Genomic DNA, 21,543 nt, shown 5'->3' with positions numbered 1-21,543 from the left:
TTTCAACCGTGGTATTATAGGAGCATACCACATCACCTTGGCAGGAATCCTCTTCCTGAGGCACTCGCCCTCAACATCATCAGGGTCATCGCGGCTGATCTTATAGCGCAATGCACCGCATACTGGACATGCATTCAAATTCTCGTACTCCTCACTGCGGTAGAGGATGCAGTCATTCGGGCATGCATGTATCTTCTGCACCTCTAATTCTAGAGGGAAGACAACCTTCTTTGCTTCGTACGTACTGTCGGAAAATTCATTGTCCTTTGGAAGTATCTTCTTTAACATTTTCAGCAACTTTTCAAATCCCTTGTCAGATGCACCATTCTTTGCCTTCCATTGCAGCAATTCCAGTGTGGTACCCAGCTTTTTCTTGTCATCTTCGCAATTTGGGTACAACAATTTTTTGTGATCCTATAACATGCGCTGCAAATTCAACTTCTCATTTTTCACTTGCGCAGTTTTTTTTTTGCATCAGCAATGGCCCGACCAAGATCATCAGCGGGCTCATCTGATGCCTCTTCTTCAGCTTCTTCCCCATTGTAGTACGATCGTATTCAGGGAACCCAGGATAGTTGTCATCATCCTCTTCTTCTTCATTCTCTTCCATTGGACCCCTCTTTCTCCGTGCTTGGTCCAACAGTTATAGTCGGACATGAAACCGGACGTAAACAGATGGACGTGAAGGACTTTTGAGCTAGAGTAATTCCTATCATTCTTACAGACACCACATGGACAACACATAAAACCATCCCGCTTGTTTGCCTCAGCCGCACACAGAAAACTATGCACGCCATTAATGAATTGGGGTGAGCGTCGGTCATCCTACATCCATTGTCGGCTCATCTTCATTACGCAACACCGAAAAGATCAAATTAATACAAGTTCATACATAAAGTTCATACACACTTATTCTCATAAAATAACATACAACTATCTAGATAAAGCATTTAAATACAACAACAAATACGATCAAAATTGCAACTAAGGTCATAATTGATCCAACAACATAATGATACCAAACCTCTTTATTAACGACATGTTTTCTAATCTTTCTAATCTTCAAGCGTATTACATCCATCTTGATCTTGTGATCATCGACGACATCGACAACATACAACTCCAATTTCATCTTCTCTTCTTCAATTCTTTTTAATTTTTCTTTCAAATACTCGTTTTATTTTTCAACTAAATTTAACTTCTCAACAAGAGGGTCGGTTGCAATTCTCGATTCACATACCTCCTAGATAAAAATATCTATGTCAACTTAATGGGCATAATTGTCATAAACACGAAATGCAACAAATAATTATAAAAGATATTATACTGCATCTGAATCATAAACTGGTTGAGGGCCGACGGGGATGGATATCAAAACCATGGCACTACGTATAACAAACAATCATACAAGTAAGAAAATTATACAAGCAACTATATAAATCATACAAATAAGATTTTTTTTCACAAAAAGGATAAGAACAAGAGCCTCACCAAGGTGGTGCCGGCGACGGGACGGCACGGGCGATCGACGACGCTGAGGACGGGGACGGGAAGGCACTAAGTAAACCACACGTACACATATGAACTAAGAAGTTAATTTGAGCTCAAATTGCATATAAATAAATAAACTCTCACATAATTACTCCAAACTAAAACCCACAAATGACCATTCTTATAGAGCATTACACGAGCTAAACTAGCAATGAGAGATGAAAGGACAAATTTGCTAACCTTTTAGGACACTTGGATAGATGGGGTGCCTCATATCTTGGCAAAAATGAAGGATGAGCTTGAGCTAAGGGGAAGAATAGAGAGGAGAAAGGAGAAAACAGAGAGGATGAGCTTGAGCTCGGGCTGGACGAAGCAGGGGTTTATATAGGAACATATTTAGTCCAGGTTGGTGATACAAACCGGGACTAAAGGTCCACATATAGTCTCGGTTTGTGATACCAGCCGGGACTAAAGAGGCTCGTGGGGGCCCCAGCCTGACGCCAGCCTGCCACCACCCATTTAGTTATGGTTGGTATCACCAACCAGGACTGTATGTCAAAAATGAACCGGGACTCATGATGGCCGTGCCCCCGTCCGCTCCTAGTCGTTGGGACCGAGACTAATGATCACATTAGTACAGGGCAAGCTTTCAAAAAAAAAACATTAGTGCAGGGCCCAAACTAGGCCAGGAATAATGCTCCGGACGAAAGGTCTATTTTCTACTAGTGTATATACACAAGAACGTATCTCCAGAGAACAGGACTAAGGCTTTTATCTCCACCGTAGATGATTGAACCTATATACATCTTGTGTCACCCTCCTGCGCCTCACTAGATCAAGCCTCGTTTCCTTCCCTCTTTTACTGCCAGATTTCACACCACCACAGTTGACGCCCAGCTTAGGGCTGCATATCTTGCGATCCATAGCGCAGGTGGTTTCTTCTTCACTTTCCGACGTTGAGATTATCCCAGGGAGCGTCGTCCGCTTCGGACTCAGCGAGGCATCTCGCTGAAGTGCGACGCGTTGCCTGCTCGCTATAGTCTGCAGTTATGTAACACAAGGTTCATCTAACCTATTTGGTGCGCTCAACGCCAGTTATTGGCTAGTACATAAACCGGCACACCCCCATTTTGTACTGGACTTGGCCTATTAACTTTTTAAAACCTTTTAAAAAAAATTGATGCACGGCATGAGTTTCAAACTCCCGACCTCACGGTTTAGTACCACACACAGTAATCCACTAGGAAGCTTACCCAATGTGCCTACTTATTCTTTTTTTATTTCTTGTTTTTCCTCAAATATAATGCTAAAAAACACAACGCTTCCCCTTTATGGTTTCCTTTTTTCGGTTTGTTTGGCCGGTTTGTTTGGCTTCTTTTTTATTTTTCTTTTATTCTAAATGCGTAGGCAATTTATATCTTTCCTTTTCATTTTCCTTTTCTTTTTGTAAATTCATGTAACTTTTTAACCGCGAACTCTCAAATTCATAACCGCGAACTTTGTTTTATTTGTGATTTTTTTCTTCATATTTTCTGAACCTTTTGAAATTCAGAAACATTTTGCAAAATTTGCAAACTTTTCTCCGATGCATGGGCTTTTTTAAAAATCTAAATATTTTTTGAATTTCCAAAGAAAATAAAAATGTGAAGAAAAAAAAGGAAAAGTAGGGGTGGCATCAGTTTGATGTTAATAGTTGCCTTCACTATGCTGGCCCATTTGCGGTCCCAGGTTCTCCCATAAGACGTCTCTCTCATTATTTGGGGATTATAAACTACTCCCTCCGTCCCATAATATAAGAACGTTTTTCAAACTAACAAACTTTGAAAAATGTTCTTATATTCTAGGACAGAGGGAATAATTACTAGTAGCCTACAAAAAAAAATTTGGGGGGGGGGTCTTATTTTTTAAATTGAGGAGGGGCAGCTTATTTTGTTAAGCCACTCAAAAGAACCGGCCCCAGGAATCAGTATGGGCGATTTAAATTACTGACGTCGACAGCACACAGGCCGGCAGACCCCCAAAGAACGGCCCGAAGCCAATACAAACCAGCCCAACATCTTATTCGTTTCCTTGCTTAAAATCTCCTGTCTTCCCGCCATCTCCATCAGATTCTTCAGGACCAGCGTAAAGCAGCAGGGATGCTTTGCTTGCAGAGATCGATTATTTTACGGTTCGTCAAGTGCATGGGTCAGTGAAGCAAAGTACTAGCTACCACGCGCGCACGGCTTGCAAACCTAATTATCCGAGGCGTGTGCATGGGTCAGAGAATTCATGCAGCTAGGGCCAGCCAATGTATATTGGTTCCGAAGGAATTAGACTTTTTAGAGAATTCTTTTTTGAACTGGACTTTTTAGAGATTTTGATGGGTTCCACAGCTAATGCAACCTGCATGCATGGATCTGGTGCTTTGCTTGCAGATTTATTCAGAGGGCGGAAGCTTCGGGCCAGGGATCATTCTTAGCTGAAACGGCGGCTCTGGAATAAGCTCGCTGGCGGCAAGCTTTTGAGGTCGACCATATGCATGCACGTCAGGCGCAAGCAATGAAATTCCATTCCAGCCAAAGATGAACTCGGCGCCATCGGCTATATACATGATGTACTTCTCCATCTCCACGCACTACATCGTCGCAGCATTGCCCCGTCAGCCATGGCTGCGCCCGGCGGCCCGGCCGCATCCCCTCCACCTCCACCCCCACCTCCACCGAAACCTGACCAGGCCGTCGGCGATGCGTCGGCGTCACCCCCTCCACCCCCACCAGCAGAGACAGAAATGGTCGCCCCAGCACCACCACCGCCACCGCCACCGAAACCTGACCAGGCCGTCGGCGACGCGTCAGTGACACCCCCTCCACCACCAGAGACAGACACGGCCGGCCAAACACCACCCCCGCCGCCGCAAAACAAAACACCAGCGGGAGAAACGGTCAGCCCGCCACAGGCTGACACGCAGAGGCAAACCGGGACCGGCGACATCGCCGGCATGTCTGAGAAAACACAGGCTCCGTCGCAGGAGACGGCGGCCACCACCAGTGCCGAGGACCACCTTCCTGCACCACCACCGCCGCCGCCGCCTCCTGAGGAGCAGAAGCAAGGCGGTACTGCCAAAGACGGGAAGGACTCTGCCACGGCAAACTCGCCCCGAGCAGAGGAGAGGAAGCCGGGCACAAGTCGCTGGACCCGCGTTCGGTCGCCGGTGCTGTTGCTTCTCTCCCTCTTCCGCCTCCGCCTCGGGAAGCCGAGCCAGGCGATCGAGCAGCCTAAGGTGGAGGACGAGCTGGCCGCACAGAAGGAGGAAAGTGAAGGGAGCAAGCGCCGTCGCCATGAAGCCGAGGCCTCATTGTCGCCGGCGGGGCGGAAGGAGGCGCCGCCCGGGGAACCGCACCAAACCAAGCGCCGCAAGAGCCTGCAGCGCACCGAGAGCGTCCGGCCTCCCGAAGGTGTCGTCGCCTCTGCAGGCGAAGCTGACGCCAACCGAACTCCCATGAAAAAGAAACTTCATAATGCGTTCGTGCTCGTGAAGGACACCTTGGCCTGGTACGGCCGGCATCGCTCCCCGAAGAATGCGGAGAAGCCGGAGGAGGACCAGTCGGCTGCGGAGAAGGAGAAAGGTGGGGAAACCAAGGCGTCGACGTCGTCACCGCCGGAGGAGGAGGCGGGGACGAAGTCGAAGCAGGACGACAAAACTGAAGAGACCACCAAAACCAAAGAGCCGTCGACGGCAGCGCAAGAGGAGGATAAGGAGAAGGCGCGCCGGCGGTGGGAACGGGCGGAGGTGCGTCTGGAGAAGATCCTGGAGGACGCGTGCACGAGGCTGACGCTCGCCGAGTTCAGGAAGCTCCCGAACCACAAGCAGCAGCCGCACCAGCAGTGCCTCCTCACCTTCTCGGTGTTCCCGCTCGGCGAGCAGGTGAAGAAGCAGGCCGTGACGTACTGGTGGTCCACGCGGTTCAACCTTCCGTCGGAGAGGGCGGGAGGCGCGGACGGGATCTTCTCGAAGCTCTCCGGCGGCGGCTTCCTGGAGCCGATCAACAACGGCAGCACCAGGGTCATCTACGGCTGCCGGGTGAACCCGCTGGTGCACTGGATGGCGAAGCGGCTGGCGAGGGAGAAGGAGTGCGCCGACCTTGACGACCCCGGTGGCCCGGCTTTCAGCCAGCCCAAGTCGGAGGTCCTCTGCCTCACGGCGGCCAACCGTGCCCGGATGCAGAAACTGCGCGAGGAGGACGGCTTGCGGCCCCGGACCCGGCCCAAGCCCAGCCAAACAAAGGAGCCTCCTCCGGCCACGCAAGCAGTCGGGGGCCCATCACAGGTACTCCACCTCCTTTCTCCGGACATGGCTAATACTCTCTCCGTTCCAAGTCATCTATTTTAGAACAGAAGGAGTACTAGTGTATTGGAATCGTTACATCTCAGTGGATGCTATATTGGACAACGCTACACCTACGGAAGTTTTGCACGGGAGTGAGGTTACGAGATGAGCTGTCAATATGTGATTAGAAAATCAGAAGAAGAGGGGGCCACCACTAGGAATCGGGGGGAGATAATTTGTGGGGAAACAAGTCCGTAAGTAAAATCCGCAGATGCCACCCGTAAGTCTAGCATTTTTGATGCTATATTCGTAGGATCTTACATGAAGATTCATGCAAACTTTTCTTTTTTCTTTTTACATATTATGTCACTTGACTTAGTCTTGGTTAAGTCTTAGTCGACTAAGACCTAGCTAGCCACATCTCTCAAAGAAAAGTAGCACTAGACCATTTCCCTTCGGCAATCACTCTTATAATTAGTTAGCTATAAAATCGGCTGTTACTACATTGGTCATCTTTTTACAATTTTCTCCTTTTCTTTCCTTTATATATCATTCTACTTGTTTTGAAGCACTTGTTGTGGTGGTCTTTTGCATGAGAGTCCGCTTTTTTGCATTTCTCTCCTCCACATGGACCAAAGTGACATGTAAACATGTTATAGACCTTTTATTATACGTATTCTCAGTATCAATAGCTAGTCCAACTTGACTAGGAAATGGGACCATAATTATTGCAGGGTACAACCCTTTAGGATCCCCTTCAGAAAACATTTCCTTGCAATATATTTCCTAAATGCAAAATAAAGTATTCCCTTGATTATTGTTTGAGAAACTTCCCCTAAATAATAAATACTACCAATCTCCCGACTGCAGAAGCTCCAGGAGGACAATGATTCGCAGACCCAGTTGAAACCCAGTCCATCAAAGGTGCCTCCAGGTGGGCTCCCATCCCAGGTTAGCTCCCTTGTGTACCCGTAATTTCAGTCTTGCCCACCTAACTAGAAAATTTGTCTCAAAAAAAAAACTAACTAGAAAATTACATGATCTAAAAGAGTGTCGCTAAAAAATGCTCTCAGAACTAGAAATTACCAAAATTATCATGGGTAACTTGGTATGCCCTTAAGATGTTTAAAGAACACTTGGTATGTCCTTAGAGAAAATTCTTGTGTATACTTGGTCAGTACATCAGCTAAAATCACTTCATATAACTAGAACACAATTTCAAATTCTAAAAAATGAATGATATACATTGCGTAATGCAGTAGCGAACTATACATTATGGGCTACAAGAAGTTGACGATCCTGGGAAGGGGGTGGGGAAGGGGGGTGTCTAGTATTTTCTTTTTGTACATATATTCCTAAAATTATATATAAAATTTCAATGCATGCACCCTTTGACTTTTAAGACATATAATGCACATTTTAACTAAGACAAAAGATTTACCTTTTACTAATTAATAAAATAATTGTCTAGTTACTTAAATAAAATTGGGGTGCCTAATATGCATACGTTTCTTATAACTCAAGAGACTAGAGCTTTTCTCAAATAGGAAAATCCAACTTATGGATTCGACATCAGGAATATAGTCATGAACTCAAACAAATTGACGACACCCCAAGCTTTTTGCGGGAATTGATTACAATGTAATCCAATGAATTTTGATTGTATGAAATGTAAAATTTTGGATTAATAATATGAGAACTGAAACAAAGAAGACATATTATTTTCTGTACATTATTGTTATATAGTTGTAATACATACTTAATATAAGTAACATAGTACTATGCGTTGCATGGTGGGGTGGACATTTCCCACGTAAGGTTGCATGTTATGAAAAATAAATTTCGTGTGGACAAAACATAAATTTGATTTGAGTTTCCCACTTAATTAATTTTGAGCACCCCATAAAAATGTGTTTGCAATGTTGCAAGAGAGGAGGGAGGAGGGAGACTATACATGGCTGCAACTTCACTGGGGACAAACAGAAAAGTCTATTTTAACTACAAGACAATTGTTAGTTCCAAGGACTTTTTTAAAGATTAGTTCCAAGGATTAGTGGGCAGATTTAAGACTCACAGATAAATGAATAACCATATTAGTACAATGTCTAGGAGAGATATGAAATATTTGACTAAGACTGGATTTCATTCCACTTTCCTATTTCTGAACAACAACTTATGTCATCAACTATTTCGTGTTTTCAAAGTTATTAATTGTCTCATACCCTATTTTTGATTTCGATGGTATGGTGTAGCGTATCTTATGCAAACGGAATTCTAAGGATTCTTTATTTTATTATGCAATAAGCCAATAAGAAGAACTCTTCCAATTTTCTTTTTCTTTAGTTGCGGGAAAACGCAAATTAAAACTTTTATTTTATGCGAGCACAATTTCTAGTAAAAAAAATCATGTATCCTTCCACTTAGATATATAATATCTGGTTATTTTCTAATAATATAATGGGGCCAGGTTCTATTTGATAAAAATCATCTTGAGTGCAACTCTACATTGCAATTTAATTCTTGTTAGTTTTATTTTTGTACATTGAGTTCCCATTACTTAAGTTTTTTATGTATTAATGTATAGTTCATATTAGTTCTCATTTTTCTTAAGCAAGATACAAGCCATCTTTTTTTTTTGGAAAAGGAGGCATAAACTTTGCCTCATCCTTAAAGAGTGTTATGGTTATAGGCCGACGCCCAAGCGTCCAAACACACAAAATGATCACTACTCTCCCTGCATGGTTTCGCCCAATCATTTTGCACCCACAATATGACAGTTCTCTAGCCTATAAAGAAATGTGAAGTTCAAGATGATTGGCCAAGACTTAAGATTTTTTTTTTTCAAACAATCGTACATGCATTAGCAATCTTTCTTTAAATGAAACATTATCCCCTTTATATAAGTAAGGTTAGCTACCCAACCGTGAAAATATGTTTAGCTGTATTAATCTTTTGTTGTACTATTAAATATTGTTACATCATGATTTTAAACAATAAACTCTAGTTATTTGTTAATATCAAATGATAGAAAATATTCCTTGGCAAATTGTCAAAAGAAAGAGTCTTGCATTAATCAATAAGTCTCCATCTAAAAATTAACAACTTAGGATATAGCTAAGTTCTTGGTCAACATCAACAACTTGGTGGGTTGCGTGGGCACAACTTCACTGACTCTTGTTTAAACTTCGGTATATATTTACACACAACATAAGAGTCCTTACTTCTAAACATATGCTCACTCAAGAAACAATAGGTTTAGTGACTTAACATGCCATTTAAAATCTATACATTGTCATTTGTTATTATCGTTGTCTTACATCAGTTAAATGTTTTCCCGATAGGTGTACACACTAGGATAATGGCGACTATAGATGAAAAAGGCAATGACACCCAAGTTAAAAATCATTACTCAATCTTCATGCCATGATTTGAAGAGGGGGAAAACATTGAAATATACCAGATTTGTTTTTTTTTTTCTTGCCTTGAATTATAATCATAAGCTACATTATAGAAGTCTTGGCTCTTGTTTTGACTGCGATAATTATTTCTGTTACAATATTATTCGTAAATAAAAATCATTGTGAACATACTTTTCAAGACAAATTCGCATGTATGATTATCACCCCCCCCCCCCTCTCTCTCTCTCTATTTTTTTTCATAGATGTAGCATTTGTCCAATCTAATTCTTACATGATTTTAAATAGGATCAACAAGATGAGACCAAACGGGATGATGAAATGTTGGAGACTGCGATACTACTCATCGAGTTTGAAAGGAAGAAAGTCATCCTCAACATTGATGCACACGTGTACCGACTCCCGGAGCCCTTGCTCACAAAGCTCGCCGACGGCCTGGAGGTGCTGCAGCTCGGCCGGTGGGGGAACACCGACGACGAGACATACATGGAGGTGGAAGCTCTTGAGTCGCTGAGCGCCATCGGCAAGCTGAAGAACCTCCGGTACCTGAGCGTGCGCGGGTTGTCGCGGCTGACGGAGCTCCCAAGTGAGGTCCGGAGGCTCCGGAAGCTGGCCATCTTGGACGTGCGCGGGTGCCAGAACCTGGTCAAGCTGCCGTCGTCCACCGTGAAGAAGCTTGTGGGGCTGACCCACCTGGACCTCACCGAGTGCTACATGCTGGAGCACATCGGGCGGGGGGTCGCCGCCCTGCCGGAGCTGCGCGTGTTCAAGGGCTTCGTGTTCGGCGTCGGCAAGCGGCGGCGCGACGCGTGCAGGCTACAGCACCTCGCCAAGCTGAAGAAGCTCTGGAAGCTCAGCGTCAACGTCACCACCGACGCCAACGTGGAGCAGGACGAGATGAAGCAGCTCGCGAAGCTCGCCGGGCTCCTGTCGCTCACGGTTACGTGGGGCGAGAGGCCGAGCATATTGCTGGATAGTAGCCCGAAAATTCAGAAGCAGCTGCAAGATCTCCTTGATACCTGGACCTGCCTCCGGCTACCGCCGCAGCTCGATAAGCTGGACGTCCGGTGCTACCCCGAGGGCAAGCTGCCATTGGCGACGTGGCTCAACGGCAACAAGAAACTCAAGAAGCTCTACGTGAGAGGCGGGGAGGTGAAGGAGCTCGACATCCCCGGAGACAACGTCATCGAGACCCTGCGCCTCAGGTACCTCAAAGAGTTCGAGCTGAAATGGACGACTGACCTGCTCCCTAAGTTGAATGGGAACACCATTAAGTGTGTGGAGGTTGTCGATAAGGATTCTAAAGTGGTGAAGGCTCAAACCAAAGGTAAGGGTGAGCTGAATGAGAAGGAGGGGACAGAGAAAGAGAAGCTGATTCCCATTAAGAAGCGGATGAAAATACCGGTGTGTACCGTGGACGAACATGGGGTGTGGGTGAGGGATCTCAAGGAAGAAGACGCCGGCGGCCAAACTCCAGGTAAAGCAGAAGGTGCTACCGGCGTTGCCAAAGCTGAAAATGGTGTCGACGATGCTGGCAAAGCGCAAAAAGGTTCGGCCCTACTCCATTTTTGAATTTAAGTGTCGGAAATATTTTGGCCATAGCTGAAATAATTCAGTGATTTTGGTTTTCATTTTAGTCAGATGACCGACATTTCGAAAAAAAATTATATTTATGTGTACTGCCGTAATTGCTAAAATATTTTGACTAAAAGGTGATTGCTTCAATATCTGCCGCAATTAATGAATTTTAAAATTTTCAACGAAATTAAACTGAAAACGAGTTTGAAAACCATGCCTACTCTAGTGATAAAAACAAAGCAGGGTCCAAATTCAAGTGAAAACCATGCCTTGTTAGTAAGATATATATATTGCATCCGAAACCGAGATGCTTCCAATTTTCATCTGAACATTCTTACTTGTTTGTAGAAGTGAAAAAGGAAGAGAAGCCAAGCAACCTCAAAGGCACCCAAGGAGAAAATGAGCAACCAGCACCAGCCAAGGAAGACAATGGAGCTACTGATGAGATAAAAAAAGTTGACGGCGGAGATAAGAACCATGAGATTGTTAATAAAGAGAACGACATCAAGAGAGAGGCAAAAGATGAAGAGCACGATCCCATGAAGAAGGGTCCGCAAGTACATGAGCCTAACGTAGATGGGAATAAGGTGCAGGCGAGCAATGAGAACGAGGAACTCAAAGAGGTCGTGGAGAAGCAAGTGTCACCTACTCTCGCTGTCGATCAGACAGCGGTTCCAACGAGCGAGGGAGATATCAAGAAAGGTGCCGTCACCGATAAGACCCACAAAGACAAAATAAGTGGTACATTGCCTAACTTTGCCACATCTTCCCATACTTTAATTTTTTTTAAAGGAGGTTAATTAAAACCCCACACATGAAGCATAATAATTTTGCTTCTTGACCCCCAACTGGGATTTTGCTAACCAGTAAACCCTTACTGGCTAAGGTCTAAATAAATGGTTTTTTTCTCCTGCATTTTCATGTTTCAACTCAATCATGTGTTTGTGTTTTACTGCATTATTTCTACTGTATCAATCAATCAATAATACTTGCTTTGCAAAAGCTATGGAAAGCGATCTATCAATAATACTTGCTTTGCAAAAGCTATGGAAAGCGATCTATCAATAATACTTGCTTTGCAGAAACCAAAGAAGAAAGGCAAGACGAACCGAGAGATGCCAAAGGACAAGATGAGCCACCTAGCAAGCAAGACACAGAAAACACCGATGAACCACAAACAGGTCCCGCCCTCTTGATTTCCAACAGCACCGATAAGTGTGCGCTTGCTTCCCACTTATATAAAGGCTGTCTAAATCTAACGATAGCGCGCGCTTGCTTCCGCAGAAGGTGAAGACAAAGGCAAAGACGATGAGCAGCCCGCCGACGAAGACGGAGGCGGCGGCGGCGGCGGCGATACAACCACCGGTGATGCGTCGAGCTCGCAGGCGTCGAAGCCTAAAGAGGAGACCCCTGCCACAGTAACCCCAGCTACTGAAACAACCGCTTCTCCCCCAGCATTACCGCTTGCAACTACCACCGCTGCTCCGGCTGCCGTGGACGCCAAGGAACCTGGGAAGGCTGGCCAAGATGATGGACCAGGCACAGGCGCAGCGGTAGAGAATAATTGAAGATCAAAAGCATGCAGCACATCTGCCTAAGGTACTGAAAAATTCTTTGATCCAGTAGAATTATACTCCCTCCGTTTCAAATTACTCGTCACAGAAATGGATGTATCTAGAACTAAAATACATCTAGATACATCCATACCTGCGACAAGTAATTCGAAACGGAGGGAGTATGTAACCCGAACCCGCTTTGCCACAAATCAGGTAGTTGTTCGATCAGGGTAAGAATGAGATAACACGTGTAATTGCTCGGTTGATTTTGCAGGTGCAGAAAATTAAGGGGGGAGGATTGTTCTGATGGCCACCTTCTTCTTCTGGTTGGACCGTTCAATCGCCCGGAAGTTGACATTTGGAAGAAATAACAACAGGCTGCTCGTACTTGTTACCAGCGATATATGTATACTTACCTATATGCTTATTCTTGAATTTAAATTTGTGAACTCGAATTCTATCAATAAATCTTCACGCGAATAAGATGCGGCTTTCTTACGCTCAATCTTCATGGCAAAGTAAAGATTGTAACATAAAAAGAAGGGAGAAATATATTCAACTACTCTGAAAGTCTAGATTTGGCCCCTCAACTTCAAAACCAACAAATCTTGGCCTCTTAGCTTTTCAAACCGGACAGTTTAGTCCCCTCGTCTCAGCTGACCCGGTATCGCTGCCGACTCATCCCGGTTTTGGACGGCCTTCGCTGACGCGGCAAAAAAATTCTCTCTTCGAACCTGCCTCCTTGCAGAATTTATGCAAAGGTAAGGCTGTTTAGAAATTCCCTTCCCCAGACCCCATCTTGCGTGTGACCTTTCAGCACTGGTGGGCATTTGATCGAGCAACTCGGGTGCATGTTGCACTGCCGCAGCTGGGGCACTATCTTGGAGCACACCACTGACCGGACCTACACGCCGCGGGCTGGTCTTAAACGACGACCGCCGGGTCCCAGGGCTCGGCCTCTCGACACATCAATGATGGGCCCCATTGTAGACACCGGTGAGGCGTTTGGGTTCGTCGGCTTCGTCCTCGTCGCGGAAGCGAGAGCCCGACGTGTCTACCCTGCTGGTAGGAGGCTCCACCCGATCCCTACGTTTTTTTTTGCGAATACACCCGATCCCTACGTTGTTGACAAGCACGTCGATGTTGTTAAGGTCGCGCAGCATGCGTCACACGACGGCGGCGACGCTGCCGTCGGAGGTGACGTCGAGCTTCCGCGGTGCTCAGGTGCGACTGCGAGGACGGGGAACGCGTCGCCCACCCGGGGAAAGCACGTACGCATGCGTGCTGGCGAGCAGGCAAGTACGTGCATGCTGGTGGTTCACAGTTCACCGTTGTCACCCAGTGCACGCCCGTACCTCGTCTGAGCTCGAGGTGGCACGCACGGTGACTGAGCTCGAGGTGCCCCGCACCATGGCCAAGCTCCACGTCGCCATTCGTGTGGACATACAATGACTGAGCTCGAGGTTCATGGCCAAGCTCCATGTCACCATTCTTGTGTCTACATGTTTGATCCTTACGATTTACACTTTCACTTCATCGGCGACGGTTGTTGCAAATGACTTTCCAGTCGTCTATTATAATAGGGTTTGTTTGGCTCCGGCGAGGGAGGGGCGCTGATGACAGGGTGCCTTCGGTTCGTTCCAGTGCTTGTAGGATTCATCTTTTCCATCCAAGTTTAGAAGTGAAAAGTGAATTAAAGGTTTGCTCACTTCAATGCTTTCCCAAGTATGGAAAGTTCCCTTCAAACCGTCTTGTAGGATTCATCTCAACCCTCCCAGCAATGTCAACCCTCCAAGCCAACCGGTCCACAACACGTCTCCTTGCGCTAGAGATACGGGATACTGTGTATTTCAGTCCAAACCACAACCTTTCCAACTTCAGTGACTCTAGTGCAACCCTATCATCAAATTCTTCGATCAAAATCATCAAATCCTGGAAAATCCTTAACCCTTATGACATCATCTTTTTTAGTTGCCGAGACAAGACATCTGAATGACGAAGAGGTTGTCATCAACCCCACGAATCTCCGGTTCATGCGCAAGACTCCATGCAAATTTCAGAGCGTCGTTCAGCACGACACATTTGAGCGACTTGTTCGTTTTGACCTTCGGCACTGCACACCTTTGTTGGCTCTCCAATCTCCCCTCCTCGACAAAGATGTCATCCAGCTCTCCCTCTTTTAGATTTATGTTCCTCATTGCCACTTTCAGTCTTCCAGTCCTCCATCATCACCTGATGCCTTCTTACCCTCCTCCACCTCCCTAAAGTTCGATCCCGTCGACACCATTATCGCCGCTTCGACAATCCAATATGGCCTCTCTCGTCTGATCTTACCACGGAACACCAAGGGCGAGAAGATGAGCGGGTCATCCCTCAGGTCAGCCCAAGCGTCTGCGCAAGCCTGGGATAGGGCAGGGATTGGGATAGGTGGCAAACAAGACCTCAACGTTGGTGGGACGTCGACGGAGTAAGCAAACCCTAGCCGCCTACCGTGAAAAACAGGACCATCCTCCACATGCAAGTACTAAGTGAAATATGTTTTTTTGACGGGATAAGTGAACGACGTCCATACTAAACCACTTTTAGTGTGGCGATCAAGATGGCTCAGCAAAAGAAGCAAATAAGTTTTTTTTTCTTTAGACATAAAAGAAAATAAAGAAACATTTTTTTGAGGGGTAAAAAAAACCCAAATAAGTGACTGAATCGTGGGTCCGTGAGCAACTTGTGTCGGGCTTTGGCCCAACCAAGTAACAACATTCCAGGGCCACCACAGAGAGACTGCTTCGGTCTCTTTTATAAGACGAACGGCCCACCATCGCCACACAGTCCACCACCCACACCCAGTCGAATCCCCAAACCCTCGCCGGCTCGTCCGCCGGCGCCGCCGTCTGACCATGGCCGACCCGAGACCGTTCACCAACGTCGATCCTGCGACGGCGGCCGCATTGCGGCGCAATGGCTGTGACCCGCACGAGGTGGACCAATTCGTGGAGCACGTGCTAGCGTACATCTACCCCCTCGTCCCCCGCCCGCCGTTCACCCACAGCGGCCGGCTCACGGCCCTCGCCGCCTCCACCGACGGCGTCGACCGCTTCAGCAGCCTCCCCGACGAGCTCCTGCGCAACATCGTCGCTCGCCTCCCCGTCAAGGACGCCGCGCGCACCGCCGTGCTCTCCACCTGCTGGCGCACGCTCTGGCGCTCCACGCCCCTCGTCCTCAGCGACGCCCACCTCCTCCCCGACGGCCACGTCTGGCCTCCTACGCGCGCCAACTCGCCGGCCGTCACCGCGGCCGTGTCCCGCATCCTCGAAGCGCACCCGGGGCCCTTCCACTGCGTCGATCTCGTCTGCAGCCACATAATGGCTACCTTGCCCGGCTCGCGCGCTGGATCCAGCTCCTCGCCGCCAAGGGCGTCCAAGATCTCGTCCTCGTCAACCGACCGTGGCCGCAAGACGTGCCCCTCCCCGCCACTCTCTTCAGCGTCAGCACCCTCACCAGCCTCTACATCGGCTTCTGGAAATTGCCGAGCATGGACGTCCTGCGCGGTGCCTCCTTTCCCCACCTTGTCGAGCTCGGCATATGCAGCGTTGAAATGGAGCACGGCGCCGTCGAGTCCCTCGTCGCCAGGAGCCCTGTCCTGGAGATCCTCAACATCGAGGGATGCCGAAGGGAGCTGCGTCTACGCCTCGTCAGCCAGAGCCTACGCTGCGTGCAAATCTGCAGCTCGGTTGTGGAGAACATCACCATGGTAAAGGCTCCATGCCTCGAGCGGCTTATCCTCTCTGGCAGAGTTGGTCGTGGTGCCTTCAGAGTCAGGATTGTCGATGCCCCCAAGCTGCACACGTTTGGATTCTTAGAGCCAGGACAGGTCCTAGAGGTTGGGAAAACGGCCATCATGGTACATCCCCTGGTCTCCCATGTCTCTGTTAGTTCAGTTAGCAAATATGTTCAGCTGATGACTCAATTAGTTGTGTGATGTTCTTATTGAATTGTGAAAATTTCAGCCCGGGATAAAGGCAAGCACAAGTACCATGCTCACAACCGTGAAAATTCTGAGCTTGAATGTGCGTTTCGGGGTTCGCAGTGACGTCGAGATGGTGCCCACCTTCCTCAGATGCTTTCCCAACGTTGAGAGACTGCACATTATGGTATTTGTCACCAATTCATGTTCTGCTTACATTTCTAGGGATTTCTTACCTGTTATTTACTTCCAAGTCTGTTATTATCTGTCATTGTTATTACCTGTTTTTTTTTTCTCTGCAGCCTGCACTACTAGGCTATTTCGTAATGTGTACAGTCTGGTACTTCCACCCATTGAAATATAGAGTTGTCGTTTCTACTAGTAAAAATCAGATCCAGCATTTAGTTATGGACCAGTATAGATTCCAGTATTTAGTGTTGAGCAGTTAGCACTGCATGCAGTGTAGATTCTGAATCTTAGCCTAAAAAAATGCTCCATTTCCTCACAAAAAGGGAATTATAATACCATTTTCTTTTCTAACCTTTTTCTTCCTGACAGCTAATGGAAACTACAAACTTATTTATCTCAGCTTATTATTCTTAACAATTTCCTCCACACGTCAATTGAAAAACTTGTTCCATCTTGCAGCATATTTAGTTGCTTGCAGTGTTCTCACTTATTTGCATATATCTGTCAAGTCAATTATCATTAAAGTCCTTTATGGCCTTTTTATTTTCTTCTACTGTGAAGTGTGAGCCATGTATTGTGTTATGCATGCTAAGCTGAGTAATTTGCCCATGAATAACAGAATAAGATGATGATAACGGCGTTATTATGACTAGGCATACCTGACAAATTATCATATACAGTACATTCTTATTCTTGACCAATATAGCTAAAATAAGCCAAGCATTACCATTTGTTCTCAACAATCAGGTCGTCTGTACCTTGTTCATCTGTTTATGTTATGATATTTGTTACTGATATTTTGATTTATATTGCTTTGCCTCTTGACTTCTGGTACGTCCAACTGTTGACCGATCTAATCTGTTTTTTGCAGAGCAAAAGATGCGATCAACCCATTGGTAACCACCTCACCCGCAAGTTCTGGGAGGAGTCTGGTCCCATCGAAAATGTCGTCTCGCGCATCCACACGATGTGCCTCCGCGAGTTCAGAGGGGACACTGGTGAGGTTGGCTTCCTGGAGTTCTTCTTCGGTAGCGCGCGCTCGCTGCGGTCCGCGTTCATTTTGATGGCCAATCCACTTTTCACACCGTACTCGACCAAGGAGGCGGACGCCAAGGTGAGACACAGCTGCAGAAACATGGCATCTGAGTCCAGCTACCAGTTTGTGGTTGTGAACCAAGGACAACCAGGGGGTGCTCCCTGGAACTTCAAAACCGGGGCGGATTTCTCTTTCCCTGACCCATTTTCGTTCGCCGCGGGGGTCTTCCAAGCTTAGCCTCTGTAGAGTAGTGCGGTGTCGTGTTTTCGTTGCAAGCCATGGAGTGGACGTGGTATATCTATTGCTACCCGCGGCCTTATGTTGGTCTATTGAATTTGCGGCTTGGTGTCTGATGCTATCAACTGATATTTTACTTGCCCTGTAGCCCATGCTACCAATTTCCCTACCTACCTACCTACCTACCTACCTACCTACCTACCTATCTATGCTCCTCGGACCATTTCATTGTGGCTAAATGTTCCATTCCTGGTGTGTGTTTTTTAGATAAATGGGTAGCCGAAAATGGCTCCCCCTGTTCCGTTCCATCTCTTGAATGGAACATGATAGATAGTTGAGGTTCTTTTCAATCATGAAAGGTGTAGAAAAACTAGGGTAACAGTAGCAAAGCATTACACTTGAGGCAGGGGAAGCAACATAACCAAATAGAGGAGCTTCAGCTCCGTCCTCATGGCGTCTTTGCATAGGTGTTGTACATCCATCCATGTGCAGCCGCCCCTTGACCACAATGTGTGTGTATTCAGGGATGGTATGGTTGGGGTTCCTGGGATGGCTCTGCTCAAACCCAATCTCACGGCATTTTACATTCTGATTTGCTGGAGTATCTGGAAGCAAAGGAACAGAGTTTTTTGGAAGCAAAGGGACTGGCTGCTGGGGAAAGGGAAATTGTATGCCATTTGTTTAAAATCATGATGTAGTACGAAGTCAATTTGTTTGATCATGTAATATTGGTTGAGCTGGGGAGTGGATTCTCACCCACCTGGTGGTTTCCTTAGTTTCTTTGGGAACACACCAAGCCACACAACCTGGTGAACAATGGGAGTTTGCCGCAACCAATCAACGTTGACGATGACGCTAATGGTGACCATTGTGCAAGGACTGAAAAACTCCTGATATCGACATAACAGGAGCTTCGACTGGTAAGTTTTTTTAGTATGCATGCTGGCTCCATGTGTTGCATTACTAGCACGACGATAAACCCCTTTTGATAATATTGCAGGTCAGTGTCTGGTTGAATAATTCAAACAGACCCGATCTAATCGAATTACAAGAAGAACGACCAATATTGGAATGATGTTGATGTTGTCTACAACAATATCATCCCCAAAAATGTGAAGGGTCGCTTTGGAAGAATTAAGAAAAGGGTTGTGGTTTTGTGAGAGCTATAAGGAGGCTGATGCTGTAGTGGTGAAAATGATGCAGATTTAAAGAAGAGGGCAATGCAAACTTATAAGGCAGATCACAAACAAGACGGTCCATTTATGTTTGAGCATTGTTGGGAGTTTCTAAAAGACCAACAAAAATGGGATGCCTATTTGAAACACATAGAAGATCTAGAAGCGGACAAAAGAAAGTATAGTGTTTGATGATGAAGTGGGGTAGCATTTCACTCTAGATGAGCTCAATATGAACGTCCACTAGGTGGCAAGCAACCTAAGGAGTAGCAGAAATGGAAAACAAAGGATGAATGTTGTATAATAGATTGCAGATGAGCTTAGCAAGTTTGTAGATGCTCAATCTCCAAGGTGGAAGATGAGAGCATCCTTGTACATTCTTTCACCTCCTATTGGGCAAAGTAAACACAATCTATTGAACTCTGCAGTTTCCTCCATCTTGTGCAAGTCAGCGCCATGGCACCGTGCATTGCCCGCCGTCGTGAAGGGTGCCACCTGCTCGGCCATGGCCAATGGCGGCGCCGGCGAGGGTTTGTGGATTTCGGGGTTTCTGAGCGGACTGTGGAGGCGACTTGTTGGTTCTGCGGTGGTCTCGATGTCTGCTTGGGACGAATTTGAACACACGGTTGCTCACGGGCCCATAGTGAGTATGGACCCGCGAGTCAGCCACCCATTTGTTCATTTTGCTAAGCTCCTCTCTCATCACTAAAAATATGCCATCTCTCATCGCTCAAACGCTTGGTTGGGTTAGCTTAATAATGCTACGTGTCACTTCAGTTAAAATTATACTCCCTACATCCAAAAATAAGTGTCGTGATTTTAGTTCAAATTTGATCACAAAGGAAGTACGTTCTATATCGGTATAGATTGTAGAACAGTCCTTACACAAAATTTCTTAGAAAACATTCTTAATAACCAGATTGATTATAGCACGCCGCCGCCCTCCACCGCAAGTGTCCTGCACACATACCTTTCCCCGTTCCCAGAACTTTATTTATTTTATTTCGATCTTATCCTTTTACGAGATACTTTCTTCTTTCCAAAATATAAGGCACGCTTGACTTTGCACAGTCTTTGATGCATGACTTTGACCATAATATATACCAAAGTACATGAGTTGAACATGTATTGTCATCGTATTTGTCTTGCAAAACAATTGTGTTTCATACTCCCTCCGTCCGAAACATAACCATTTCTAGGACAAGTATTTTCGGATGGAGGGAGTATGTCTTTATAATAATTTTGTAGGCATACAGTAAGTGAAAATCATAGTCCAAGTTGTGTGATGAAGATCAAAAAGGTCAACGCACACCTTATATTTTGAAAAGGACGGAGTACTTCTTGTCGCGTGTGTCATACAACCAACACACCTTCATGAATGCATAACCTCATCACGTCACCCGTCTATTTCACAACAGTGTGCCCATGTGTGTTACTCCCTGCATTCATCCTCGCGTGGGCTCCAGGCTCTTCACAATTGCTACAACATTAATATTGGGAGGGGGGCGGGCACCCGAGATGCGTCGATGATGCGGGAAGGACGCCAACATCTCCCATTGCTGCGAGCGGGATGACACGCAATGTCGCGAGCCGGCCGTGTGCTGCAACAAGCGGTGGCTAGCTAGTGTTGCAACCTTAAGGGGTGGAGTAGGCGACGCAAAGGGTTGGGGTGAGTGTGCGCGGGGAGAGTGTGTTGCTGTATTCGACGGGCGTGCCAACGCCGCCACAAGGTTGGGCACTGAGGTAGTGATGCTGTGAGGTCACCGACATGTTGCAATGCAACATGCGCGGGGGGGGGGGGGGGGGGGGGGATGGTGAACGTCGCTTGCCACAGTGCTGCAACACGGCACGAAGGGAGAGGCTGAAGGCAGGCGCCCCTCACCACAGTGCTGCAATGCAACACTCAATGGGAGACCGGAGGTGGGTGCCGTTCATCGCAGTGTTGCAACGCATAATGCAAGGGGGTTGGGGCCGCTAGCCGTATTACTGTAACACACTAGTCGCACTACTGCAACACAGCACAGGGGAGCTTGCTGGAGACAGGGCCGCTAACTGCTACAATCTGGGGCTCCCCTCATGACGGCCGCATGGGATGCTGCAACCATGTATCTCGCCTACACTTCAAGGGTAGTTGATTCTACCACAATGGACAAACATATCTCGCCAGCGGAATCCCGAAACCGGCGATACGTTTGGGACGCTGGTTCCAACTCTCAGTCGAGTGGATAGGCTGATAGGCAGTTAGGAGGGAGGTGCCCTATCCATGAAGGGAAGGGACAACGACGTCTACGGGTGGAGGTCGGTGGTGTGGGTGCGAGGTGGGGACAATGACATCGGGGTGGGAACTCCACTAAAAAAAGGTTAATCCAGGAACTTCAGAAAATTAATGCTCCTAAATTTGAATTGTTTGAAAACACAATAATCTATTATTGCTCCCTTATTTGATGATATATACTTTATTAGGGTTTATTTGATGATATATAGTTTCTTAGGCTTTATAATTGCTCCAAGGACCTCATTTCAAATTTGACAAAGGCCGCTCTCGCCAAGCTTCAGGTTGTGCCCGTTGTGTCCCAGCTGCCTGAGATTCAAGTT

At 46.6% G+C, this 21,543-nt stretch overlaps 1 protein-coding gene and 1 pseudogene across 2 annotated transcripts; both read left to right on the top strand.

Moving 5' to 3' along the window:
• Window positions 1-4,123: 4,123 nt before the first annotated feature.
• LOC125535558 (uncharacterized) lies at window positions 4,124-12,848 on the top strand. Its single transcript, XM_048698622.2, has 7 exons — window positions 4,124-5,800; window positions 6,671-6,751; window positions 9,505-10,765; window positions 11,143-11,535; window positions 11,877-11,975; window positions 12,079-12,393; window positions 12,625-12,848. Exons 1-6 carry the CDS (start codon window positions 4,139-4,141, stop codon window positions 12,360-12,362), a joined length of 3,780 nt encoding a protein of 1,259 aa, XP_048554579.2. The 5' UTR covers window positions 4,124-4,138; the 3' UTR covers window positions 12,363-12,393; window positions 12,625-12,848.
• A 2,309-nt stretch (window positions 12,849-15,157) lies between these two features.
• On the top strand, window positions 15,158-18,966 carry LOC125535557 (putative FBD-associated F-box protein At5g53635; annotated as a pseudogene). The gene is made up of 5 exons (XR_015615728.1): window positions 15,158-16,248; window positions 16,355-16,498; window positions 17,372-17,614; window positions 18,550-18,693; window positions 18,774-18,966. The product of XR_015615728.1 is annotated as a putative FBD-associated F-box protein At5g53635 (transcript).
• Window positions 18,967-21,543: the final 2,577 nt, after the last annotated feature.

Source organism: Triticum urartu, chromosome 2A (assembly GCF_056163025.1).
Source record: "Triticum urartu cultivar PI428250 chromosome 2A, HENAU_Tu73, whole genome shotgun sequence".
Classification (NCBI taxonomy): domain Eukaryota; kingdom Viridiplantae; phylum Streptophyta; class Magnoliopsida; order Poales; family Poaceae; genus Triticum; species Triticum urartu.
Note: the sequence above shows the minus strand (reverse complement) of the source record. Positions and strands in the feature narration are given on the sequence as shown.